Source organism: Rhinolophus sinicus, linkage group LG07 (genome assembly GCF_036562045.2).
Source record: "Rhinolophus sinicus isolate RSC01 linkage group LG07, ASM3656204v1, whole genome shotgun sequence".
NCBI classification, from domain to species: domain Eukaryota; kingdom Metazoa; phylum Chordata; class Mammalia; order Chiroptera; family Rhinolophidae; genus Rhinolophus; species Rhinolophus sinicus.
The window spans coordinates 87,629,786-87,654,445 of record NC_133757.1 but is presented as its reverse complement, the minus strand read 5'-3'; the positions used below and the strand labels follow the sequence as shown (position 1 = coordinate 87,654,445).

At 47.5% G+C, this 24,660-nt stretch overlaps 1 protein-coding gene across 5 annotated transcripts in view; it reads left to right on the top strand.

Annotated features, from left to right (window-relative positions):
* SLC25A37 (solute carrier family 25 member 37) overlaps nt 1-22,744 on the top strand; it is a 35,662-nt gene extending 12,918 nt beyond the window's left edge. For 2 of the 5 annotated variants that reach the window (XM_019714773.2, XM_074338225.1), the window contains exons 2-4: nt 17,398-17,626; nt 19,661-19,717; nt 21,551-22,744. In XM_019714773.2, the coding sequence (XP_019570332.1) occupies nt 17,398-17,626; nt 19,661-19,717; nt 21,551-22,071 (807 nt within the window). In that variant the 3' untranslated portion in view covers nt 22,072-22,744. Of the gene's footprint in view, nt 1-3,411; nt 3,432-17,397; nt 18,558-19,660; nt 19,718-21,550 lie in introns of those variants that run through there. The other 3 variants (XM_019714781.2, XM_019714801.2, XM_019714791.2) reach the window with 3 other exon arrangements.
* The last annotated feature ends 1,916 nt before the right edge of the window (nt 22,745-24,660 follow it).

The window sequence follows — 24,660 nt, the reverse complement described above, 5'->3', positions numbered from 1 at the left end:
TGACATTTTATTTCCCTGTTTGGCCACCACACAACTATCCAGTGGCTTCCAGGGAAGCCCAGCCTTCTCCCTGGGTGGGAACTTTCACTGCAGAGCCAAAGACCAGAGGAAGGAGGAAACAAGAAGGAAGGGAGGAAAGCTGTTATGCCAAAGGCCTTTCTGCTCATAATTGGTTCTTATTTAATGGGTGGCATCAGTGGCACCTGCCAGCTTGAGTAGCAGCCAGATAAGTGGCTAAAACATTAAACACAGCCATTTTTTAAAATACAGCCATGTGATTTGTGGAGGTTTATGGTTTGCCTGAGTGACCTTTACCAACCCAGGCCACAGTTAGTAGGATGGTGGGCGAGAGACCTGACAGGCAGCGTACAGGTGAGCACTGTGCTTTCCCACGGACAGTGATTGATCTGGAGCCCGGAGCCCCGGAACCTGTTCTTGACATTCAGAGTCATACGTCATTCCTTGTTGCTTTTTAAAGGCAATTGTGTGGCTGAACATTTTTTCCTGCCCTCTCTTTCCTTTTAGTCTTCCTTCTCCAGTGGAGCCTCCTATAAAATGCAGAGGGTTCAGTTCTCTGGGCTTGTCCATCAGCCTCTAGGGATTTTGATAAAGGGCCTGAAACTGGGCTCTTGAGGATTTTTCTCCTGGCATCTGTATCAGTCCCGGGTTTGGACAGACAATCCTGGATCTCGCAGCTTCTGGAAACTGAGTCCTGTTTCGCCAAAAGGCCAATGTGGTGACATGGGCAAGAACCAGCTGACCCCAAGGCCAACCCTCTATTTCTGTGTTGGCAGATTCCCTTGGCACAGGAGGTCATTGTTACTAAATCTGTTTGCTGGGTGTTTTCAAGGAGGACTTGTGTGGGCCTTTTTCAGTGTCTTTACAATGCTGAGCTGTTACCCAGTCAAAATAGTCTAGATTTGATCTGGTTGAAGTTACACCACAGAAAATGTCCGGGAAGAGGGGTTGTTAGTGAAAGGACTAAAAACATAAAGTGTATATGATACTAGAGAACTCTCTTTTAGTGTAATTGTATTAAAAAAAATTTTTTCCCCTTAAATCTTGGCTTCTCAGACAATCACTATATTAATGTACATGTATTCATTATACAGGCCAGGAAGGGTGACATGTTAAATGAACTTCAAAAATAACTGAAGATTTATAGTGAGCCCTTAGAGCTTCAAGAATATCCGCTTCAGAAATGACTTTTCATGATAAAAACACTATGATAACAATAAGGAATATATTGACAAGTTGGAATGACTCTTAGCTCCTTTGCTTCCAAAACAAATCTTGCAAGTTTTGGAAGGAGATGGAGAAGAAGTTGAAACTAGGTTGTCGTGATAGGGTGCGTTGTTGGTACAATTTTGGCGCTGTCCCCTCCACAGGTCAGAAAATGCGCCCCCCCGCCCCCCACGATGCTTTCCCTGACCTTGGGAAAGAATTCTTTTTAAACTTTCCTTGAAGTGTCTCTTCCACGGGTCTTTTGTATTTTCCGTTAATCCAAATCATAAGAATGTTTCTGAAATTCTCCTTCAGACCCTAAAATCTGAAAGTTACCACAAAGCTGGGATTTTACTAGAAGCTGCTTTAAACTGAAAACAGATATCTGATCTTTGAGCAACCGCAGTTTAAGGGACAAGGAAAAGCTTTGTCAACCATGAACTGGCCACGCGGGGTGTTCTTGAATGAGGAGGGCAGGGAATGAAACGTGGAGAAGCAAGGCAAAGCAGATTCTTCCTGCATGTGTGCACACAAAACATTGATATTTGCATTTTAGGGTGAATTGTAATGAGCTTAAGATGACCAGAGGCCCACCAACTGAGAGACTCTGGGAGAAACACTTTACTTGTCTGAGTCTCAGTTTCTTCATCCATAGAATGGAGAGATTGAACTAAAACGAAATGGTCTCTTAAGTTTCCGGGTCTAAAATTTCCACTCCTTGTTTGCCCGGGGGCAATATAACTTTTGGACATCCTCTTTTGACTTTGAATGTAAATTATAGACTTACAAGCACTTTTTTTTTTTTTTTTTTTTTTTTGAGGAGTAGGAGGAGGAAGCTAGGAAGACCCTTGTCTGGAATTCTTCCGGAGGCTGAGAAGCAGGGAGAGGACCCAGCTGCCAATGTATGATGTGGGGGCCCCTGCATCCCAAAGTGCCTGCTTAGAAATTACAGTTTGTTTAATTTACTTGAAACCTCCAACTGCAACACTTAGAGACTGCAAACCATGCATTCAGGCAATTCCAGAAATGCTGAATGGCCACAGCCCCGCCCTGGAATCAAGGGGAGCATGGAGCAGATGCTTCTGGAAGGCCCTGTTTATAGCTCTCTGATTCCTTCCTGACAGATCCTTAACAAGTCTACCCCCAGGAAGCTGAGTCACTGAGGGGATCCGAGACAGCCAGCAAGGTTGCCAGGAGCACAGATGGGGTTAGTCTAGGCAATCTGAGCATTTTGGGGGAGCGTTGGGGGGAGTGACAGGGTTAGGGGAGGCTTGCAGCAGTGTCTCCCATCATGGTGACAGGAACACCGTTGATCCCCATGGTTTGCGCTCCCTTTAGATTTCACAGTGAGAAAACTTCTCCTGTTTCATCCACCCCATTCCTTTCCTCCATTCCTTTTCTATTCACAAGTCCAAGGCAGGCAGGCAGGACTGGACAGACTGAAACACAACGCGAAGGACAAACATGGACCTCCTGTGCCATGGCTTTCCGGGCTTGCCGTGGGCGCTGTGTCCTTATGCTTCTGTCCAGATTCATCTCTTGGTACTCAGCAGGCTGCCAGGGACACCAGCCTCCTCAGGGCCTCTGTCCCTATCCCATAAGCCACTATCTGTGCCCCCACGGAGACCCTTTCTCCGATGCTTCCCTCACCTGCTTGATTCCTCTCAGCCTGCAGGTGTCCGCTTCGAGGTCCCTTCCAGGACCCCTCCCCAAATCTAAACTAGGTCCCCTTCCTTTGTTCTCATGTAGCACTCAAGAGTTTGTCATTGTTTACTTGTATGACTTTTGGTTTACTCTTTCCATCCCCTACTAGACTAGAAATTCCTTCAAGGCAAGGACTCCGTATCTGCTCTGCTCATCCCAGCACCCCTAGCGACGCACTATTCATGGTGCAGGGAGAACCTTTTGGTAGAACGACACTGTTGTTGTACGAGCTTGAGGCTACTGCAGTCTGGCCACTCACTCCAGCGCCAGCACCAATCTCCTTCTCTCCTAGAAACCCCTAGTCAGACAGCTGTGGTTTAAATCATAGACCTGAGCTTTTGTTTCCAGGACGAGGCTTTGAGTCAGCGTGAAGTCTCACACAGAATTGAGGGTTCCTGCCGTTCGGCGTCCAGTAAAACTTAAAAATGACTCCCTAAAAAGCTCATGAAATCATTTATACCTGCACATATTTGTATATGCAAGTGGATTCCGGAAGCTGAAAGGTGAGTCTTTAGGGTGTTTCCTTTGGTATCTTTCCCCTCCTTCCCCCCCCAAGACCGTGAGAGTATCAAGCCTGGTGTTTCTGGTCTTTTATCATTTTTCCATGTGATTGTCTAGTATGAAAGGTGTGTGAAGAAAGCAGGAGAATGTACGCTCCAGCTGTGACCTGACCCCGCCTACACATAAATCATCCAGCATTATGGAGGTAACTTGGTAGTAGTGTTTGTGGGAAATCTGGCTTCGGTAGGTAACATCTGGGAAATTTACCCTGGACATCTGCTTAGACTCTAGTGTTCCCTGAACTCTGGAGCTGGCTGTTACCCTTGGTGGTAGACTCTAGAAAATGGTGGGGTGCATCAAACTTTGGAACACAAATCCACATCAGGCTGATAGCCATTTGGGGAAGGGTCTTCGACAGCCTGCTTTGTATATGCCAGTGGGTGAAATTGAGTACATCTCTGAGTCCTTGACAAGTGGTTGAGTGTCTGTTGTAGTTAAAGCACAGGGCTGGGGTGCCGAGACCACAAATGGGTGAGGCCGTCCTTTCCTTTGAGTTTCTCAGACTTTAATGGGAGAGACAGGCCTGCAGACAGGTCACCTGATATAATTATAAGTAGAGGAATGAGCAAGAGACGGCTGGCGACAGGACTACTTTGAAAAATCTTTTTTTCCTGTGGATAATAGGCTAATCGTGGGGCATGCTTTAGAAGGTGTGGTCTCTGTGAAGGGTGTGGAAACCATTCTTGCAGAAGGTGGCAGGACCACACTTGACTTGAAAACCGTGCATGGGACTTCTGAGGTGCCCAGCTCTCTGGGCCTGTCCAGGGTGGATTCCAGGAGCACTGTCATCCCCAGCACTCAGGCCCCTCTGCTCCCTGGCTCTGGTGGCAAGACAGTGCCTTGGAACCACCAGCATCATTCCCCAGTCTCTCCCATAAAAACATTTGGCTGGTTTTCGTCAGCTACCTGTATGCCTGAGCAGTTGGGGTATTGATTCTTGGGGAAAATACCTTTTGGGGTGGTACAGGCTAGCATCTTGCATCGGGACCAGGGGCCAGCAGGTGAGAAAGGATGAGGGTTCAAACTCTGCGTCTTCAGCATTTTCTGTCCTCCGTTAAGGCTTTGCCTTCTGACCAAGAGCCCCTGGGCTGAGCTTCCAGGTCCTTCCTCCCAAGGCGGGCTCTGGAGCCAGTAATGCTGCTGTGTTCAGGGGATCACAGTTTGGCATTTGGGACCTCTGGTTGCCTTCACCAAAAACAGACAAAAACTGCTATCCCAGGTGATAAAGGAAACTGAGGGACTTATTTGATTGTGACAGAATTTCAGACTATGAAATGCATGTGGAATGAGCTGTTGATTAGGATTTTTTTTAAATTAGGGTGAAATAAGCATAACATAAAATTTACTCTCTTAACCTTTTGTAAGTATACATCCAGTTCAGTAGTGTTAAGTACATTCACATTGTTGTAAAACCAATCTCCAGAACTTTTTATCTTCTCAAACTGAAACTCTATGCCCTTTAAACAACAATTCCCATTTCCCCTCCCCTTCCCCCAGTCCCTGGCAAGCACCATTCTAACATTCTGTCTCTGTGAATTTGACTACTCTAGGTACCACATGTAAAGTGGAATCATACAGTATTTGTCTTTTTGGATCATGTCTGCCTTGCTGCATAATGTCCTCAAGCCTTATTCATGATGTAGCATGTGTTAGAATTTTCTTCCTTTATGAGGCTGAATAATATTCCATTGTATGTACTATATACCGCGTTTTATTCATTCACCCATGGATGGACATTTGGGTTGCTTCTACCTCTTGGCTATTGTGAAAAATGCGGCCGAGAACATGGGTGTACAAATATCTCTTTGAGTCCCTGCTTTCAATTCTTTTGGTTGTATACCCAGAAGTGGGATGGCTGGATCATATGGTAATTCTACAGAGGGTGCTGAAAAACATGTACACACATTTTAAGAAAGGAAAGCTGTATTAAAATTGTAATACTCAATATATGCAGATAACAAAAGATGAATACAAGTCACATTTGACTTCTGCAATTACAAGAGGTGCTCAGAGTGGTTACCATCAGCGTCCAGACACCTGTGATTACGGCAAACACTGTTTGGTAGACCTCTGTGGCGAGCATGTGAACCGTTCCAGCACCACAGCAGAAGCAGGACTTGTTGCTGAGCAAGGCCTCCCGGATCTTCCCTTGTGCTCATGACACACAGCACCATGCGTCTCAGACTTACCAAGAATGCGTGCAATTGTTAGGCGTGTTGGAGGTTCTGTTGTAGACTCACGCCTCCATTGTCGTACTTCCACCACATTCTCGAATTTCAAATACCACTTCAAAATGGAGGTCTTGCACTCCTCAAACGACAACCGTGCTTCCGCCGTTTTCTTTGACTGTCCTGCCTGTCGCTCGGTGATGCTAGCGTTCATTTGATTAATGCCACCTTTTGAGTGAATGTCATACTACATACACATTGCTACTGTAATTCAATTCAACTTCAAAAAGTAACAAATAGATAACATCTCTTAAAATGTGTGTACATTATTTTGGCACCCCCAGTATATTTAGTTTTTTTTAGGAACCTCCATATTGTTTTCCATAGGGATTGCACCATTTTACATTCCCACCAGCAGTGCATAAGGGTTCCAATTTCTCCTGGAATTCCTTTTTATACAGGTGTTTAAAAACTGATGCATAGCAATGTAGATTTATCTCCCCCCAAATAAAACACACACACACACATTTGTATTTTGAAGGATTCTTTACCCGGTTTCATAGATTTAGATTGTCAGGGGCCGAAAAGGACCTCCTGAGAGACAATCTGTTAACTTCATTTATTCATTCAACAAATATTTACAGTTGTAGTAGATGGGTGAACAAAACAGAAGAAATCCCCTGCCGTCTCAGGTTTACCTGCTGGTGGCAATTCATGTTGGTGTCCGGCCAGGTGAAAGGATTGCTCGGAGTTCCTCAGGGATTTGGATGCAGAGCTGATGGCAGTTTGGGTCTTCTGACTCTTGGGACAGGGCTCTCTGTCATGCTCACATTTAGGTGCATGTTTTGGGGGATCGCCCCTTTTGGGAAAGTGAGACACACTCCGTGGAAACATGTCCCACATGCCACGTGGATTAATCCTCCAGAATCCAGTGGATTTACTGGCACCCATGGGTGGGGCCCAAGTCCTGCCGGGTAACTGTGGCGCATGGGGGAAGGAGCAGACCCCTCAGAGGGCTCCCCCTGCCCAGTCCTGTAGCTCAGCTTGGCCCCATCTGGCTGTTTCCTATAGTTCAGAGGCTAGCGAGTCCTTGAGCAGTGGGGAGGCCCTTTCCACAGCAGCGACCTTGCAGGAATGGACAGCAGTCACATTGTCAGGGAGCCTTGGTATTTACGGTCCCTTCCCTGGCCTCAGACTTGAGCGCCAGTTGAAGGTCTCCAGAACTGCCCTTGGCTCTGAGCAGCCAGGCCAGGTGAGTGATCTTCCTGTCGCACTGTCATCTTGGCCCTTTTGCGCCTGTGTAAACTGACACTAGTGATTTTTCTCCCCTACCTCTCTAGCTATCCAAGTTTCCTTTGTTACATAACCAGGATTAATGTACGCAGCTGGGTCCATTCATTTAGCAATGGCGAGGGAAGTACGGTAAGCATGGGAGTGGGTGGTTGGGAGGGACAGGGTCCCGTGTGGGGCTGCTGTGGGCAAGTCCCCTCACTTTTCTGGGCCTCAGTTTCTCTCCTGTTAGGAGGAGCAGCAAACTAAAGGGCTGCTCGGGCAGTCCTGACAATGACTCAGGTCTTACAGGCTCACTGTGCAATGATTGCTCCCAACCGCAGCGAATCCTGAAGGAATTCGTTTTATGAAGGAGTTAGAGTAAACATGACATCTTCCTAGGAATTCATTGTTTATCAAAAAAAAAAAAAGAAAAGAAGCATAAATAAAAGCAACAGCAGCTATAGGCCAGCCCCCCAGGCAAAGGGCTTTTCATTTATTATTTTCTTCAATCCTCACAGAGACTTTGGGAGGTAGGTACAATTATGAATGCCATTTACTGATAAGGAAACAGGCTCAGAGAGATTGAGTAACTTGCTTAAGGTGTACAGGTGTGAGAAGGAAGCCACAGAGCTGGGATTTAGATGGAGGTGGGGCTTCAGGGCCTGTTGTGCTGGCCACTGTGGGTCTGGGCTCCAGTGGAAACTGGAAGCCACCTCACCTTTGTCCAACCTCTTTCTGGTCATAGGTGGTTGGGGTTGGGTCTCATTCCTGTCCCTTTCTTATGAGGTTGGCGGAACTGTGGCCTGGAGTCGCCCACACCAGTGCCCTGTGGCTGGTAGCTTCCTTCTGGAACCCTGGGGTCTGTTGTGTGGCTTATGACCTGTCCTATTCTGTAGTTTAATGATTCAGTTCAAACCTGCAACGAGATCCTTTGTACCAAACAGCCATTTATCAGTAAGCAGGGAAAAACCCCCACACCTTCTAGACAAGATTAAGTTAGTTTTGGTGGTGGTTCTTAATAAAATTCCAGTACCATTTGTATTAACATAGTTCATGGTTCAGGGGACATCCTGGAGCCCTTCTAGAAATAATTACAATGATGACAAACCTTTATTGAACACCTACTGTACTGTACCAGGTGACCGAGGTGCTTAAGCTTCCTCATTTATGCATCGCAGAAAGCATGTGAAATAGGAGTGGATACAGATGAGGGAGCTGAAGTTCAGAAAATTTTAGTAACTTCCCCAAGTGCATACATCTGAAAAAATAGAATAGGATTTCGATTGTGAGGTGGTGGAGGACAGGGGCCATCTTTGGGTCCTCAGGTCCTGTAATAATGGCACCTGGCATGGAGCAGAAACTCCATGTGTAGTTGTTCAGTGAACAGATTAATTCAAAGCCCAGGGCGTTGGGTAGGGGGTGGGTGGTTGAACAAGGTTTCTTTGCGATGTCATGATTGCAATTTTCAGCAAAATATGGTTGAAGGATGGTCAGACAGGTGGGGTCTGGGAGTCAAAAGTGCTCGAGGGTCCTGGCTCTGGGAGCTTGGGCAAATCACAGAACTGTTTCCTCACTAGCAAAGCAAAGTTAGGGTGGGAAGGCTAGATGGGTGGCAGAATCTCAAATCAAACAAACGCCCATGGGGAGCCCCACTATGTAAAAGAGATGATGGTAGAGCTGCTGGCGCTGAAGTAGGGAGCAGGGAGCAGAGCCATCACATAGAGAATCTTGGCACATGCTTTCAGAGCTGGGATTCTTTTTTTCTCCTACACACAGTAGGAATCCTGGTGCTCAGAGTGGCTTCATGTGCTTCTAGGGTGCTTCCATGTGGACTCTTGTATTTTGTTCTTCCATGTGGCGTCATGATGCCTTAGTGAGTTTACCTATAGGTAAAACACTTTGGAGAATGTGTTTCTCCAGTTCTGTCTCTGACATCTTGTCCTTACTTGTAGGTGGGGTGTTTATAAGCAAATGATAAACAAGGCTGCTGAGTCAGGGGAGGCCCTAGGGAGGCCAAGTGGCTTGAAAGCAGTCTGACTGTTGAAATATTCAGTCTCAGTCTTTGAATACCGATGGAGTGCCAGGCTTTCATCCATGGGCAAATGATTTCAGTGTGGGTGGGCAAACAGTTCAAGTTCTTTTCGAGGAGAGAGAATGGGTTTGTGTTGAACCAACCGTTCTTACTGTTTGGGACCAGTGGCCAGGTGTCAGCAACTATTTCCCAATGTCCTCCATCAGACTGGGCTTGCAACAGCCTATAAGTATACACTGCTTGTGGGCTGGACCTAGACAGACCTTTCAGGAGCTGCGTGAACTTAATCAGCCAGGATTTAGGTGACCTTGACATAATTAGGCCTTCTTCCTCTTCAGAAAGCACATAGGGGTGGTACACACGTGACTTCACGTGGTTGTATCCTAAGCTGGGGGTCACTTATGATCCCTTCCAGTCCACTCTTTTGTGAGAGGTTGTGTCACCTTGTGGTTAAGGGCATCTCTGGAACCAGACACCTGGCTTCCAATCCTGTCTGTACTCTGACCTTGGGGCAAGTTGCTTAGCCCCTCTGTGCCTCAGTTTCCTTTTTTGTAAATGGGGCTAGTTGGCTGCTAATATGACGGTTTTAATTATTATCAGTGTTTTGTGAATAAGAGGCATTGGGACTCAGAGAAGCAAGTTAGTTTGTTCACTTAAGGCCACACAGTCTATGAGTGTCAGACATGGGACAAGAGTGTAGGTGCTAGTCTCGCGAGAGCCAGGCAAGGTAGGTACGAGTGACCAGTGGTTCAGGCTTCCCGTGCAACCCAGTGCTCTGCCTATTTTCTTGTTTCCCAGTGAGGTCATCAATCCCACCCATGGAACATGAGCCCCATTACCTGGAATCTTGGGAATTTGCCCACCTGTAGAGCAGAAGTAATTCAATCCTTTGGGCGGGCCACAAACTGAGCATGTCCTGGGTATATTGGGCCTTCGCCAGGCACAGATTCTTTCATCCCTCCCTCCTTCTGTTGTAGAATTCTCTAGAGAAGGGGAGGAGTGACTAGGTTTGGCTCCTAGATTCAAGGAATGTGGGACGGCTTCAACCATCGGCAGGGAGGTGAGCTGTTGCCCGAGGGTAGGGACAGAGAGACCGCAGTGACATGTGGTGTTACGGTGACCTTGCAGGCACCCACAGCTTTGAAGAGAGTGGCCAGCATGTAACGTGACCTGTGGGGAGGGCTTCTGTTGCATAGGCCAGCTCCCTCCGCCCAGATGCAGGAGAGCACATCTGTCCTGCTTACTGTGTGGCTCTTCATGGCTCCTGTCTTCCTTTGCAGTAGAACGTAACTGGACGACACTTGACTATAAAGTAAATTCCAAATTCCTTAGCAAGCTCTTCAGGGCCTCCCATAGTCTAGCCCCAACCTGCCTTTCTCCAAGCAAGCATTTATTGATCATTTACTGCGTCGCCACCTTCCCGAGTCCAGGGCTCTCTGACCACCATTACTTCAGCTCTGCATCCCGCACACATTCCCTCCAGACACACCCTCCTTTTACCCAGACCCACCAGCATGTTCACATTCCCCCTCAGCCAGAGTTGTTCTCCCTGCTCTCTTTGCCTTTTTTTCCCCTCCAAAGTAACACATGCACATGGTCAAAGAAACCCAAATAGTACAGAAGGGAGTGTAATGACAGCTCCATTTCTTATCGATTGCAGTGTCTTCCCTCTGTCTATGTTCAGCTCAACTGGCTCCTTTGCAGCCCTTCCCTGTGATCTGGGGTCTGGCTCCTCCCACTGTGCCCCGTTTCTAGGAAGAATGGTGTTTGGTGCTGTGGCTTCTTCCTTGGGAGACCAAGGAACTGGGTTTCGGTTGTCTTGCATTCTACCAAATTCATAATGAAGGCTCTTCACTTCGTCATTTTGTCCCCAGAAACAGCAGTGCCCCCCACCCTGCACCTGCCCCTGATGGGCTCTGAAGGTTTCAGTATTGTGTCTGGAGAGTATTCATGACAGGTGGCGCAAACCCTTTGCAGTCCAGGCCCAGTGTCTCAGATGACAGGAACATCGGAGTGTGACTGGTCTGTTCAGAAGGGCAAATGTGACTTTTCTGAAATTGGGCCCCATGGGACATAAGTGAAAAGGCGGCCTTGATGGTTTGTTTTCACACATGTGAGCCACTTCCTCCTTCCCTCCCCCAACATCAGGGCGACCTGGAAACAGAGGGGCATCTCGGGCTCCAAGAGGAAGACAGGGAAACTGACGCGGATATGATTTAGCTGGAGGTGTGTTTCCACCATCTCTCATCTCTCTCTTCTCTGTACAGCTTTCCTGCCTGATTTTTCCCATGAGCTGGCCCTTTGCTTGCTCTAAACTCATGGTTCTGAACAGGGGCTTTCAGAACGGCTAGGCCTGGAACTCCCCTGCACCACTCTGCCACCTGCTTCTGATACGTGATTGTCCCCCCAAAACCCCCCTTTTATTGGGGGAAAGGCAAGAACTGCTTTGGAAGAGTCATTATTCTCTTGCTGATTCGTAAACTTCAAGAGGATGAAGTTTTCCTTTTAATTAAAAAAGAGAGAGAGAGAGAACATATATTCTCTTTGTGCACAGTTTTGCCAATTTGGGAGATGTAACAAGATGTTATTTGGGCATTTGAACTTGTGAATACGTGCACATCAACATATCTCTGCTGCTGTGAGCAGCCGGATCCCTGAAAGGATTTTCTGCATTGCTCTGTTCCTGGTTGACGTGTGTGGCAATGATGCTGGATGGTGTCCTCGTGCCTCATTTCAGATGATTTCTACACTTGTTTTCAAAAGGCCAGGCTATGTTTGTCGGAATCACCAGGAGGAGTCCATCGTCTGTAACGAGTACAATAAGGGCACCTGTGGGTCCCGGGTCAATGCAGGCAGTTTTGAACTCAGTGCTGAAAGCTTGACTGTGCGTGATTTGCCTTGATGTGGTTTGTGTGCTTCCCAAGGATTCTGGAACGTGAGACAGGGCTTTCCAAGCCCTTGATGAGGTCCGTGGCTGTCTTCCGGAAAGCAGTCCTCTCCCCATAAAGCACTGAACCAAAAATGCCTCTTCCCACTGGCCTTGCCGTGATCCCATGGGTGGTGTCTCAGCAAGGGAGGCCTGCCCGGGAGCGGGCTCCGTGGCCCGATGCTCTGCCCTGGGTGGTTGTGGGCAGGAGCTGGGGTGTCATCTGCAGACCCCAGAGCAGCAGGCACACAGTGCTGTGGACGGGCCATGGGTGGAACTGGGAGAGCTGCAGGCCAGAGTGATGCCCGTGACCATGGGTAGGGGCAGGGCTTGGGCCCTCCAGTCTGGCTTAGACATTTTACTCTGATTTGACTTAGAGACTGGCAGCGCTACTGGGCAACCATTGGCAGATGGGGTAGAATTAAACTTACCAACTAGATTTCTGATTCTGAAGTAGATACTGGGTGGCAGATGCTAACATTATTTGGCATTTTCCTAGCACTTTCTAGGTGCCTGAACCTTCTTTCCTTTCTCCAGGAGAGAGTCTAGAACAGAGATTCCTGGCTAGCTTTCTGGAGCACAGCCCTGGTCCCTCGGTGGGAGTTGTGCCCCTCGGTGCTGTGAGGTTTGTTTGTTCACACCAGGAACTGGGAGCCCCCATCCGTACCCTGTCTCCCCATCGGCCTGCCTCTAGGAGCGCAGCAGATGCTTTTTTAGTGGATGAATGGACAGATTCTGTATTATCTTCTCCTGGTTCTTTCAGTGCTTCAAGTGCTTTTGGCACGGGAAGTTTTTTATATTATTAATATTATTTGTTTCTTATTCTGAGGAGTTGAGAAAGGAGGGTTGGGAATCCCCAGCCGTGTCCAGGTCGGGGGTGGGGGTGGGGGTTGAGGACAGTGGCCAAGTGAGGCTCAGGGTCTTGGGCTGGGCGGGGCTGTCCCCTGCTGGATGCTCAGGGTGGTCCCAGGTCCCCCTGCCAAGTTCAGCTCTCTCCCTTTGCTTTGCTTTTCTGGTCCTGGCCCAGGGCCCAGAGCCTAGATCCGTGCCTCCTTATCTGTATGAACTTGGCCAAGTGGCTTTCCTGCTCTGTCCCAGTTTCCCATCTGAAAAGGCAGGTGCTCAGTTAGATGTGCTCTCTGCCCAGGGCCTCGCGGCTCCCGTCATATGATCCAGCGAGCTCACCTGGGACAGCACGCGTATTTTCCACTCTCTCCTCCCTCCTCCCCTCAATAAGAGGACAGGCCAACAAGGCAAGCTGGTCCTTTTTTGTCTTCTTAGGGGAGACTTTGAGTCAAACAGGCTCGATTTTGCACTCCTTTCTGGCCAGTTCAATGCACATACAGAATTTATATCATTGACATGGCGCCTTCCTATAGCATCGCTATTCTAGAGCCAGAGGGGACTTGCTCAGGTCACGCAGTGAGTGGCAGGACCAAGCCAGAGACCCGGGTCTCCTGGTTTCTGGGCCGAGGTACTTTTCTCCGATCCTGCTCCTTTGAGAGCAAACAGCAGGTATGCAGTGGATGTGGAGTAACATGACAACATACAGCAGAGGGTTCCTCCTGCTTATCTGCCACCCCCTTTTTCAGGCCTTGTCTTCCAGGGGTGTGGATGGGGGATGTCCTTCTGACACCTGTTGCTGATCACTGCACTTCCTGGTTCCAGGGCCCGCCTGGGCTTTAGCTGTATTTTCTGAAGCGTGTTCTGCACGGTGGAGCTGGTTATGCATTGAGCCAGCGCTTTCATTGCCAAAGACAAACGTTTAAGAAGTGCCTTGTTAAACCACGTTCAACAGGCTGCTTTCCTGCAGATCTGCTTTCAGAGAACTTATAATACGCTGATGTGCATTATGCATTTTCTAAGAGAGGAGAATTAAAATGCACGGAGTGGGAATTTGCTCTAAGGAAACAGGAGAGCCATGCAGCTAGACCTTGAGCAGGAAGTGAAACCCAGGACAGGAAAGGCGGTTTGTGAAATTCTCTGTCTCCGTTTTTGTTTGTGTTGTGCGTTTTCAATCTCCGCCCTCTCTTCATACATCCTACTTCATTAAATTTCGTTTTCCTTCTCTCCACCCTCACCCCCTGACGTTTTGTTTTTTAATGTGGTAAAACACACATGATATCAAATACCCGTCTTAATTATTTTTAAGTGTATAGTTCAGGGGCCTACAGTACATTCACATTGTTGGGCTAACATCACCATCCTCCATTTTAAGAAGTACAGCTTCTGTCCCTGTTAAAATCCAAACTCTGTCCCTATTAAACAACCATCCCCCTTCCTCCTCCCTTCAGCCCTTGGCAACCACCATCTACTTTCCGTCTCCATGACTCTGACTACGCTACGTACCCATATAAGTGGAATCATGCAGGTTTTGTCCTTTTGTCTCTGGCGTATTTCACTTAGCATCCATGTCCTCGAGGTTCATCCGTGTTGCAGCATGTGTCAGAGTGGCCTTCCTTCTTAAGGCTGCATAATGTTCCATGGTACAGATACGCTGCATTTTGCTTGCCTATTCCTTGAACCCTTGGGTTGTTTCCACCTACCCCTGACTTTTTCTTCTCTGGTCCACAAGAAGATAGAAAATGCCCAGCTTAGTGGTACGTTTCACAGGCAGAGTCACTCAAAAGGAAAAAGAGAAACTAAACAAACTGATTATCTTCTTTCAGGCTCTAGCCTTTTCTACCTGCCTTCTTACCCGTCTGCCTCCGGCGTCTCTCAGCCTTTCTTCTGAGGAAGCTGCCATGACTGTAGCAGTGTAGCTTGGTCACGCCTCATCTTTCCTCTGAGCTTTGGAACCCTGGGATGTCCGTGTCATTCTGCCCTTATCTCACACTTTCCTTGTTTCCCCATCAACTTTTCCTCTGTGTTCCGGTACCTGACCCCGAGGGAGTGCTCCCTTGCAGGCAGGTTGAAGATTCAAAGTGCGTCAGGACTAAAGAGGCTCTGGCCCCAAACCTGGCCACTGTAGTCTTGCCTGGGTCCTCTGCGCTTATGAGCCACTTCCCTCTGTTCCCTCAGGTATGTAGGTATGTGTCATTAAAAACGGCCACCCCCCTGAGGACAGAGAAGTCCACTGAGTGTGCATACATACCCAGTTGTCCTCTTCTTTCCCATAAGAGGATGATGCGTGTGGGCTCAGTGATATTTACTCCTCTCACTGCCTCATCCCTCCGTTTAAAAAGAGGAGGTGAGAAAGCAATCCGAAATTTCCCTTGGAAGTCTACGTGAGCAGCTTTGTAAGGGAGAGACCCGCCTAAGGCCTTCACACACATAAAGGGCAGGTAGGAGAGGGGACGGTCTTTGTTGACTGCCCATCCGTACCAGGTGTTTCCCACTGTTATTTCAGTCGGCCAACGTGCTCTGGGGGCATTATTTCATGCCCCCAAATTAAGGAACCTGATCAAAATCCCAGAGCTAGAATTCAGACGGGGGGCATGGGCTTGGCTGGCCTTGGTACCATGTGCCCCAGTGTTTCCTGTCTCTACCTCCTTGGCACACACTGTCCTCCCCCAAGTACTCCCTCCTCATCCCCTCCTCACATAACCAGAGGTGACATCCTTACTGCCAAGGTTGGATGGAGGTTGTTAGTAGAAAGTGCTAGGAGTGGAAGGGTCTTTATTTAGTGGTTCTCCAAACTGGGTGATGGTGAAGTCCGGCAAGTCCAAAAGCTGCAGGGCAGGCTGCCTGAAGACCCAGGAAACAGTGGACATTGCAGTTCAAGTCCAAAGACTGTCTAGAGGAAGAATACTTTCTTCCTTGGGGGACATCAGTATTTTTCTGTTCAGGCCTTCAACTGATTTGACGAGGCCCACCCACTAGGGAGGGTAATATACTTTCCTTAAATTCTACTGATTTAAGTGGTAATCTCGTCTAAAAAAAAAAAATACCTTCACAGCAACATCTGGACTAGTGTTTGATCATATCTGGTACCAGTGTAGGTTCCATGGCCTCACTAGGTTGACACATAAGATGAACTGTCACACCTACGCAAGTGCCTGGTTAGCATGATGGCATTAACAGAGATGGGGAAAGCCAGGATCTCTGCCTCAGGAGGCAAGACTGCACATATGAAGAAATTAAGGATAAGACCATTCATATTTAAGGGCTATCTGGTAATGATGAAATGTAAAAAGTATTTAGAGGAGATGAGAGAGAAGTAAAGCCTGGAGGGGTTCTAGGTATTTTCACTGCAAACATTTTTGCTGCACAACTAATTGTCCGTAAGGCAAGTTTAGGGTAAAAGATAAAGTAGCTAGTTGATACTCTGCTTTACATTTGGTGGCCTTCATGTATTTAAGCTAGTCGTTAGTTTGGTTTCATTTCTCCATTGGTGAAATTCTCATAGAACGCCTATTTTTATATGATATAAATCTCAGCACTCATGACGGTCATACAGAGTGATGAGTAGATGTGATGCTCTTAAAATAGTGGATGGTAGCAACTACGGGTAAAGCAGATTGCAAAGCTACATGGAAAGCCAGATTGCATCCTATGCTACAAAATGATCACATATCAGTTTGCAAATCCTTTGAGGACCACAGTCCTCCCTCCCACCTGTCAACACCAAAAGTTTACCAAGCTATGCAAATATGAAAGAGGTCGCTACTCTCACAACAGTCTCTGAGAGCGTTATCGATTCTTTTGTTGGAAACTGATACCTCTCTTAATGAAAGAAGACATTGTAACGGAAAAGAAAAAGTATGATGCCAAGTGAGGAAACACAAGTAACTAAATGTGTCATACTAAAGACTTCCAAGACGATGTATTTCCCCTTTTCACAAGAAGTCTTTTTAATTTTTCATGTTTCATTATGTCCTTCTTAATGCCCGTCTTTATTTTTCATTACTGTATCTTTGACAGGAAAATTGCCTTATGGCCAATTAGTTGTGCAGTGAAAATGCTTGTGGCAAAGATATTTATAGTAAACAAGCTTATGGCAGAAATTCTGGACATGGGCTCAAGGATTCTGGGGAAATTTTTATGGTGGGGGCTGAACAGGAGCTTTCAGAACATGAAAGTCACAGATAAGTGAGGACACAGAAGACAGTAGAACCAGAGCGGGAACCAGAGTAATCATAATACTTTTGACTAGATCTGTGAGCTTATTGAGGGTTTTCACACTCATTGCTTCATTTGATGCTCATGAAAACCCTGTGGTTTTTTTGTTTTGTTTTTGAACGAGGATCCTCAGGCCAAGAGCGGTTAAGGGATTCCTCAGAGGTCACACAGCTTGCTAGGGCCACGGCAGGTCTTCCCACTCCAAATCCTGCCTCCCATCCTTTCCCCCCTTTGCTGGGTATAATGACATCCATGTGAATGTGTGTGTGTTGGGGTGGGAGGGGAGGGGAGGAACGAGTACTCCAGGAAGGAGAGAATCCATGCTTTCTTCACCAGGAAATGTTGTGAAACGATGAAAATGGACCGTTTTCTCTCACTCTCTCTGGGTCTTCCCTTTCCACCATCCTCATTAATGGCCACGCTTTTCTTGTTTTCTCTCCCTCCCTCAGACACGAATGCAGAGTTTGAATCCAGATCCCAAAGCCCAGTACTCAAGCGTCTATGGAGCCCTCAGGAAAATCATGCGGACTGAAGGCTTCTGGAGGCCCTTGCGAGGTCTAAATGTGATGATGATGGGCGCAGGGCCGGCCCACGCCATGTATTTTGCCTGCTACGAAAACATGAAAAGAACTTTAAATGCCGTTTTCCACCACCAAGGAAACAGCCACCTAGCCAACGGTATTTGAAAGCGTTTGTCTGGAGTTAGAAAGTTCTGTCCTTCAACAGACCCTTCCCCAGGGTTCTTCTCCCTGTGACCCAGCAGCCTGACGTCTCGTCTCCGCCACGCTTGCTTATGAATAAAGAACTCTAGAGTCGTGTGTGTGCACACACACCCAAACACACGCACACACACATGTTTTTTTCCATACCCCTCCTTCGCTTTCTGAAGCCTGGGGGAAAATCAGTGACAGAGGTGTTTCAGTTTTCATTGTTGCGTGGGTTTTTGTTTCGTGGTTTTTTGTGTGTTTTTTTTTGTTTTTTTTTAAACATTCAAAAGCCATTAATGATCAGATCTAGGAAAACAGTAGCCCTGACTAGGAACAAAACTTTTGAATGCTGGATTCCAAAAACAAACAAAAAAAATGTTATCTGGACAGCTTCTTTGAGACTATTTAAAAACTGGTTCAACAGGTCTCTACAACGTCAAGATCTAAACTAAGCTTTAAAAGGTCAAGAAGTTTTATGGCTGACAAAGGATTTGCTCCAGCGCAGACGACCTTTCCCACTTTAAGCTTCTGGGGATTGGGGAATTTCACCCCCATTCTTTTCCGTTTGTCTGAGTTGCATCTCTCTGCGATCAAGGGCTGAAATAGTTTTGTTGTTTTGAGGGAGTGGGATGGGGGCTTGAGTTCGGCGGGCAGCTCTTACATACACATGTCTTACTGGGCCCGGCTGAGTGGTTATTTTCGCCTCTTCTGTGGGTTTGGCTTTTGTTGGTTTTTGTTTGGGTATGAAATGGGACTATGGATAGCAGCCTCCGGTGTACTTATTTTAACAAAATTAATTGTTCAACAATGGTGAGAGGTAGACGTGACCAGCAACAACTTTCTTCCCTTCTCTTTTTGTGCTGCTCAGAACCAAAAAGCAGCTCTTCCATCAGCAAACCTTGGTAATAATAACTGCACCTGGCTGGTTTGCAGACATTTGTTTTGCTTTTTAAAGATTGGCTGTTAATTGCATTTATTGAGATGGTCACAGAGAGCTCCGTTCTGAGGCCACCCCCGCGTCCATAACCCTCCTTTTGCTGAAACTGCCTTATTGTGAGGATTTAGCCCCTTGGTCACTAAACCCCTTGATGGCGGTTTGATGGAACCCAGGTTATGCCAAGTTCTGCCCAGTGCTGTTACTGCTGCACTGTGACATGTGCTGTGGTTGCACTTTGACCTTTCTGGGGATAATCAGAAGTGTGTGTGAGGAGGGAGGGAGGAGGGTGTATATGCGTATCTGAAGCCTTATCCTGGTGTCCCTCATTCCTCCCACCTGCCAGCGATAATCTTAATTACTGGGCATGTTACCCGCAAGAGGCAGGAAGCCCAAAGCCCAAAGCAACATTCTAGGCCTGCATCAGGCTTTTGAAGCTCCTGGTTCTTGAAGCCAGATGAGACCCTGGATGGGGTCGGCCACCTCGTAGACAAGTCATAACTTTCCAAATTAACCCTGAAAATCTACCACGTGCAGCTCTTCCTGATGTCCTCTTCCCATGCCCGTTTTGTTTTTTTAAAAAATGCCTAGATTTTATTAAGGAATTTTCTTAAAGATTTCTCTTCTGGCATTTTCTCTCTCTGAGAAGTAGACATGGTATCACTCCCTCTGACTGCCCCAGTGTAAGGGGCAGAGTGAGTTCATCTATAGACAGAGACGAATGAGAATTAAAACCTAAACAGTAGAAAAAGCCACGAAGTGTGGTTTCTGAGGACCATCCAGCGTTAGCAGGTAGAGCCTGTTCCCGAGGTTGACCACAAGAAAGAAAATGAGGTTTCTGCAAGATGAAGATGTGGGTGTCTGTGCCTATGTCACTTTCCCCACTTTTATCCAGTATTTATCCAGTATGATTGCTTTAGGGTTTTAAGAGTCAGTGCTCATCTGGGTGGAGTTGATAGTGACTTTTGCGTCTTAGAAAGCTGTGCTCAGGGTTCCGTCTGATTTTAGGTTCCAGGAACTTCCTCAGAACGCCTGGTCCCAGAGGGTAATTTTCTGGAGTTTGTTTTGCAGGGATAGCTGGGAGTATGGCCACACTGCTCCACGATGCAGTAATGAATCCAGCAGAAGGTAATGTTTCACGGTCCCAGGGAGTGGCAGCTGGGAATGTCAAAGGGGCTAGAAAAAAAGGTGTTGGGGGAGGGATATAGAAGGTTGGGCAAGAGGATTCCTGGCCCCCAGGCAGAATAAGCAGGAGAATTCTTTATCACATTATTAAAGGCCTTGAGAAGGGACATGAGCATTTGACCTTTTAGTATTCCTGTTCTTTTAAACGGAGTTACTCAGAATGTGACCTGGGGGACTAGCAGCCACCAGCATCTCCTGGGGACATGAGAAATGCTCTCTTAGGTCCCGGCCCAGGTCCACTAAATCAAAATCTTGGGGTAAGGACAGCGAATCTATTTTAACAGCTCTACTGGCCATTCTTGTGCATGCTTTTGCACTGTAAAATCTGTGTGCACGCACGCACACACCACCTCTGGCCCTTGTTCACTTATCAACCCTAGACAAATTTAGGGGGAATCCCATCAAAGGCCTTTCATGAGGGCTAATATTCAATGTCTTTTTTAAAAAGAAATTTGAAATTATTATGGAAAATTTCAAACATTTGCAAATGTAGAGACACGAATATTATAAACCCCTCTGTATGCATCATTACTTCATAAACTAACATTTGGCCAAGTGTTCGAAAACAGTTGTCAACTGTGGAGACTTGAGTTCTGTCAGCATTTTCTGTGTCCTAGTGTCCTTAGCCGACTGGGTCTAAATAGTGAGGAGTTCTGGGACCTTGTACTGGGCCTGCTCTCAGCTGGGTTAGTCTCTGAGAGATGAGGGACTCCCTCCATCTTTCTTCCCCATCTGAAAATGGTCTCTTGCCAGAAGGGAGAATCAGAGGTAACATTTTAAGTCTAGTCTCATTAAGTTTGTCTGTTTTTGTCTTTTATGGTTAAATTTTCTTATTTGGTCTCAGCTGGCTCCCATGCCCTAGCAGATGTGGGGACTGGTTCTGTCCTGCAGCAACCCGAGGGCTCAGATTGGGAGTTGGGCTTCACTTTTTGTGTGTTCAAGGCAATTCATACAGGGTCCATGACCAGTTAGCCCAGAGGAGGGCTAACCAGACAAGAATTTTGGTTTTATTTTTTAAAGGAGAAAAAAAAATGAGGTTCAACTTCCCCTTCTCCTTGAGGTTATATTGATTTCAGGACTTGATTTCTTGAAAAAGTAAAGAAAAGCGCACTGAATGAGTTCAGTTTGGCCACGTGTGGGGCTGATCACAAATCTAAGCCTAAGGGACCACAGTTGGCCCTCACGTGCCTCATGTCCTTGGAACCAACCACCAGTTCCTTTTGTATTAAAGCCAGGGTCTTCATTGGAGGTTGTCATGGAACTTGGGCTGACATAATTCTAGTGTCTCTTCCAAGAGCACTGTGACACAGAAGCTAATGACACTTGCAGAGGTACAGACCACACAAGAAAAGACGGGGCACGAGTCTGGGAGACATGTTCGGACAGAGGAAGGCAGAGGGGTCAGGGCAGGATTTAGATTTGTGGCAGGTGCAATTCCCCCAGGTAGCCAGGATCTGGGGGTCAAGGTAGGGAATCCAGTTCAAAGTGGTGGCCTGGTTTAGGGACTACCTTAAACAAGATTCAGGCCAGAGAAAGTTCAAGAAATAGCCACCTTCCTGGCACTGGGTTGGGATTGCCTGGAGCTGACCCTCTGTGGTCTCAGGCTGGGGCTGTGTGTGTGCTAGGTCTCTGTGCCCTGTTACCAGCATGTCTAAACTTGCTTGTTTCTCTTTATGGCTTGGCTTCCCATTTCACTCCGACCTGGGGTGGGGCCAAACCAACCAACTGCCCACTGACTGATTGCCCGTCCATTGTGCCCTGCGGCCCCGACGACAGTTGTGAAGCAGCGCATGCAGATGTACAACTCACCCCACCGGTCGGCCCTCAACTGCATCCGGACAGTTTGGAGGACTGAGGGCTTGCGGGCCTTCTACCGGAGTTACACCACGCAGCTGACCATGAACATTCCCTTCCAGTCCATCCACTTCATCACCTATGAGTTCCTGCAGGAGCATGTCAACCCTCACCGGGGCTACAACCCACGGTCCCATATCATCTCAGGAGGGCTGGCCGGGGCCCTGGCTGCGGCCGCCACCACCCCCCTGGACGTGTGTAAGACCCTCCTCAACACTCAGGAGAACATGGCCCTCAACTTGGCCAACATCAGTGGCCGGCTGTCAGGCATGGCCAACGCTTTCCGGACGGTGTACCAGCTCAACGGCCTGTCTGGCTACTTCAAAGGCATGCAGGCCCGTGTCCTCTACCAGATGCCTTCCACTGCCATTTCCTGGTCCGTCTATGAGTTTTTCAAGTACTTCCTCACCAAGCACAAGCTGGAGAATCGAACTCCATACTGAAGGAACAGGCGGTCGGCAGTGATTCCAGAATCTTTTATTTTTAAAAGGCTTTCCCTACCTGCTGCCATTCCCTTGCCCTCACACCAAGATCATGTTTGCAGGGTGTTTGCAGGGTGGGCCTACCGCTCCCTGACACCTTATAGAAAGGAGAGGATGGGACAGCCGCTTACCAAGAGGCCGTCCACAGGCACATCCAAGGTGGTGGTAGGTAGGGAAGGACTTTGGAAGGGGAGCAAGAAATTGCTTTTTCTCTTCCTCCCCTAAGAGGAAGGTAGCTTTTCTGCTTCACCATGGCAGGCTCTTCCCCTAGAATTGTAGATCTCACAGGTGGGAAGAAAATGTGCAGTGACTGAAAACATTAAAGCAAAAAAACAAAAAAAGGATATAAACGTTCCGTACACGATATAAAAGGGATGGATAATGTTTATCCTTTATTTTTCTATGTAGAGGTTTTTGGATTTGTGTGTGTGTCCGTGTGTGTATGAATCAGTGTGACAGCTGGGGCTACAAAACTGTGTTGTTGTTTTTTAATAGAGGGCTGAATGCTTCCGTTTGGATTAAGTAAAAGGCACCAAAGTAATAAATTGCTGGATCTGACCTAAAATTATGTTGAGCCCCCAGATGGGAAGTTTCACTTGAATGTAAAATAATAAACATAAGTTTATATTTTGAATTTCTCTTTTCATGGGGAAAAAAAAGTACACTGAAGAAATCAATATGTATCTTCCAGCTACTTTTTGTTTTTCTTTTATTCAGTCAGCCACCTTCATGTGCCTTTTGCCTTTGTCTCTCCTTGAAATTCCAGGACCAAAGGCCTGGTTCTGGGACATCTTCTCCTGCTGTTTGCATGCACGCATGCTGGGTGACAGGGTCGCTCACACTGGAGGGCAGTGGCCCCAGGTGAAGTAGGATGACTGGTCTTACACCTACTGAGACCATCTCCTTCCCTGGTGGTGAGTGACACAAATGTTCATTCGCCTCCCTGGGCCAACACTTAGGAGCCCTTGAAATGCCAACATCTGGCTATTTGTTGGGCAGGCCGTGGGGGTAAACCCTACCATTACGCTAGGACTTCTTTCTGCATCTATCTTTTACCTTAGGCCCTTCAGGTATTCTGTGTGTGTGTGACTAAATCTCCTGTTTCCCTGTGCAGTTTTAGGCATTTTCAAAAACAGCAAGTGTATCTCTGACATTTGTCTGTCCCCGTCCCCGCCCCCCCCCCCCCCCGCCCTGTCACAGAGCCTCTCATTGCACAGAGACGGAAGCCAGGCCCTCTAGCCCGCGCCCTGCAGCTGGACCTTCATGCATGAATCAGGACACTTCTGGAGTCATCTTCAACCTCACTAGGTCCACGACAACTGAGAACATAAGGCCTCACTGCCTTGTTTTCTGAAATGGTGCATCTGGGCCAGATTGTCACTAAGAGAAAATAAATGCGAGCCTGTTCCCTCCAGCCACACCTTTCCACTGGCTGCCAGACCTCTCACCACAAGGACACCAATGGCTTCATTTTCCTTTCAAGAGCCTGTCTCTTAACATGAGCAGGAAGCATGTGTGTACCTTCATTCCTGCAGGCTGGTCCCAACCTTCACCCTTTGCCCTCCACCCTTCACTTCAGGCACAGTCAGTGTCCAGGATCTTACTGAAGCTCAGACCTGGGCTCCCGTAACTTCCTGGGAAGAATTCAGGTGGTACCGGGACAGTCTCCATCTTGGGACCCGGCACGCAGTGCCTCTGGTAGTCTCAGGTCAGGGTCAGGCGAGTGTCACGGGCAGCTCCCACGTGTGCCCAAGCAGGGCCTTGCTTCTGGGCTGGAGGGCTTGGCTGCTGGCCTGTCCCACCTCAGGGTTAACCCCCCTCCCACTCCCCCCAGTGCCAACCAGTTGCAGCAAGCATCTGTTCCACTCGGGATACAAAAGCCCCTGGAGACGATGCTGCTGTGAGAAGTGTTTACCTGTCTCTAAACATGTCCTATGTTAGTGTTAACTTCTGCGGATGGACAAACTCGATCGAATTCTAAAATAATTATCCAACCACCCCTTTTGTCCACTTACTATTTGCCACACTGCTGCAAAATATTCTTTATTTCTTATAGGATTTTATTTTCGATATTATTCCGAAAAGAAGCTGTTCTCTTCTCTGGGAAACCTTTGGGTGGGGAGATGCAAGAAGCAGAGGTAAGGAGTGGATTTCAGAGCGCTACGGGCTCAGAGTCAGGAGGTCTGATCCTGGCTCTCCTCTCTCTGCAGATGCATTGGCTTGGAAATGGGGGTGACACGACCTGTCCTGCCTTCCTCACTGGGTCTTCCTGCGGCTGAATAAGCACTAAACAAATATAAGTGGTCATTAATTTTGTGAGAATTAATCTTCCCCACTCGTCCTGAGCTCCAACGTTTGTACTATTGCCCTGTACAGACTGCAATCCAATGGTTGATTGTGACTTTGACATTGTGAAGTACTAAATGGGAAAATGTCCTCCCCTCCCCTCCACCCCCAGTGATGACCAAATTAATATTATGTACTGGGTCATTAGTGTCTTGGGAGTGACATCTACAGTCAGGCAATGCCACTTGAGTACAGGTACTCAAT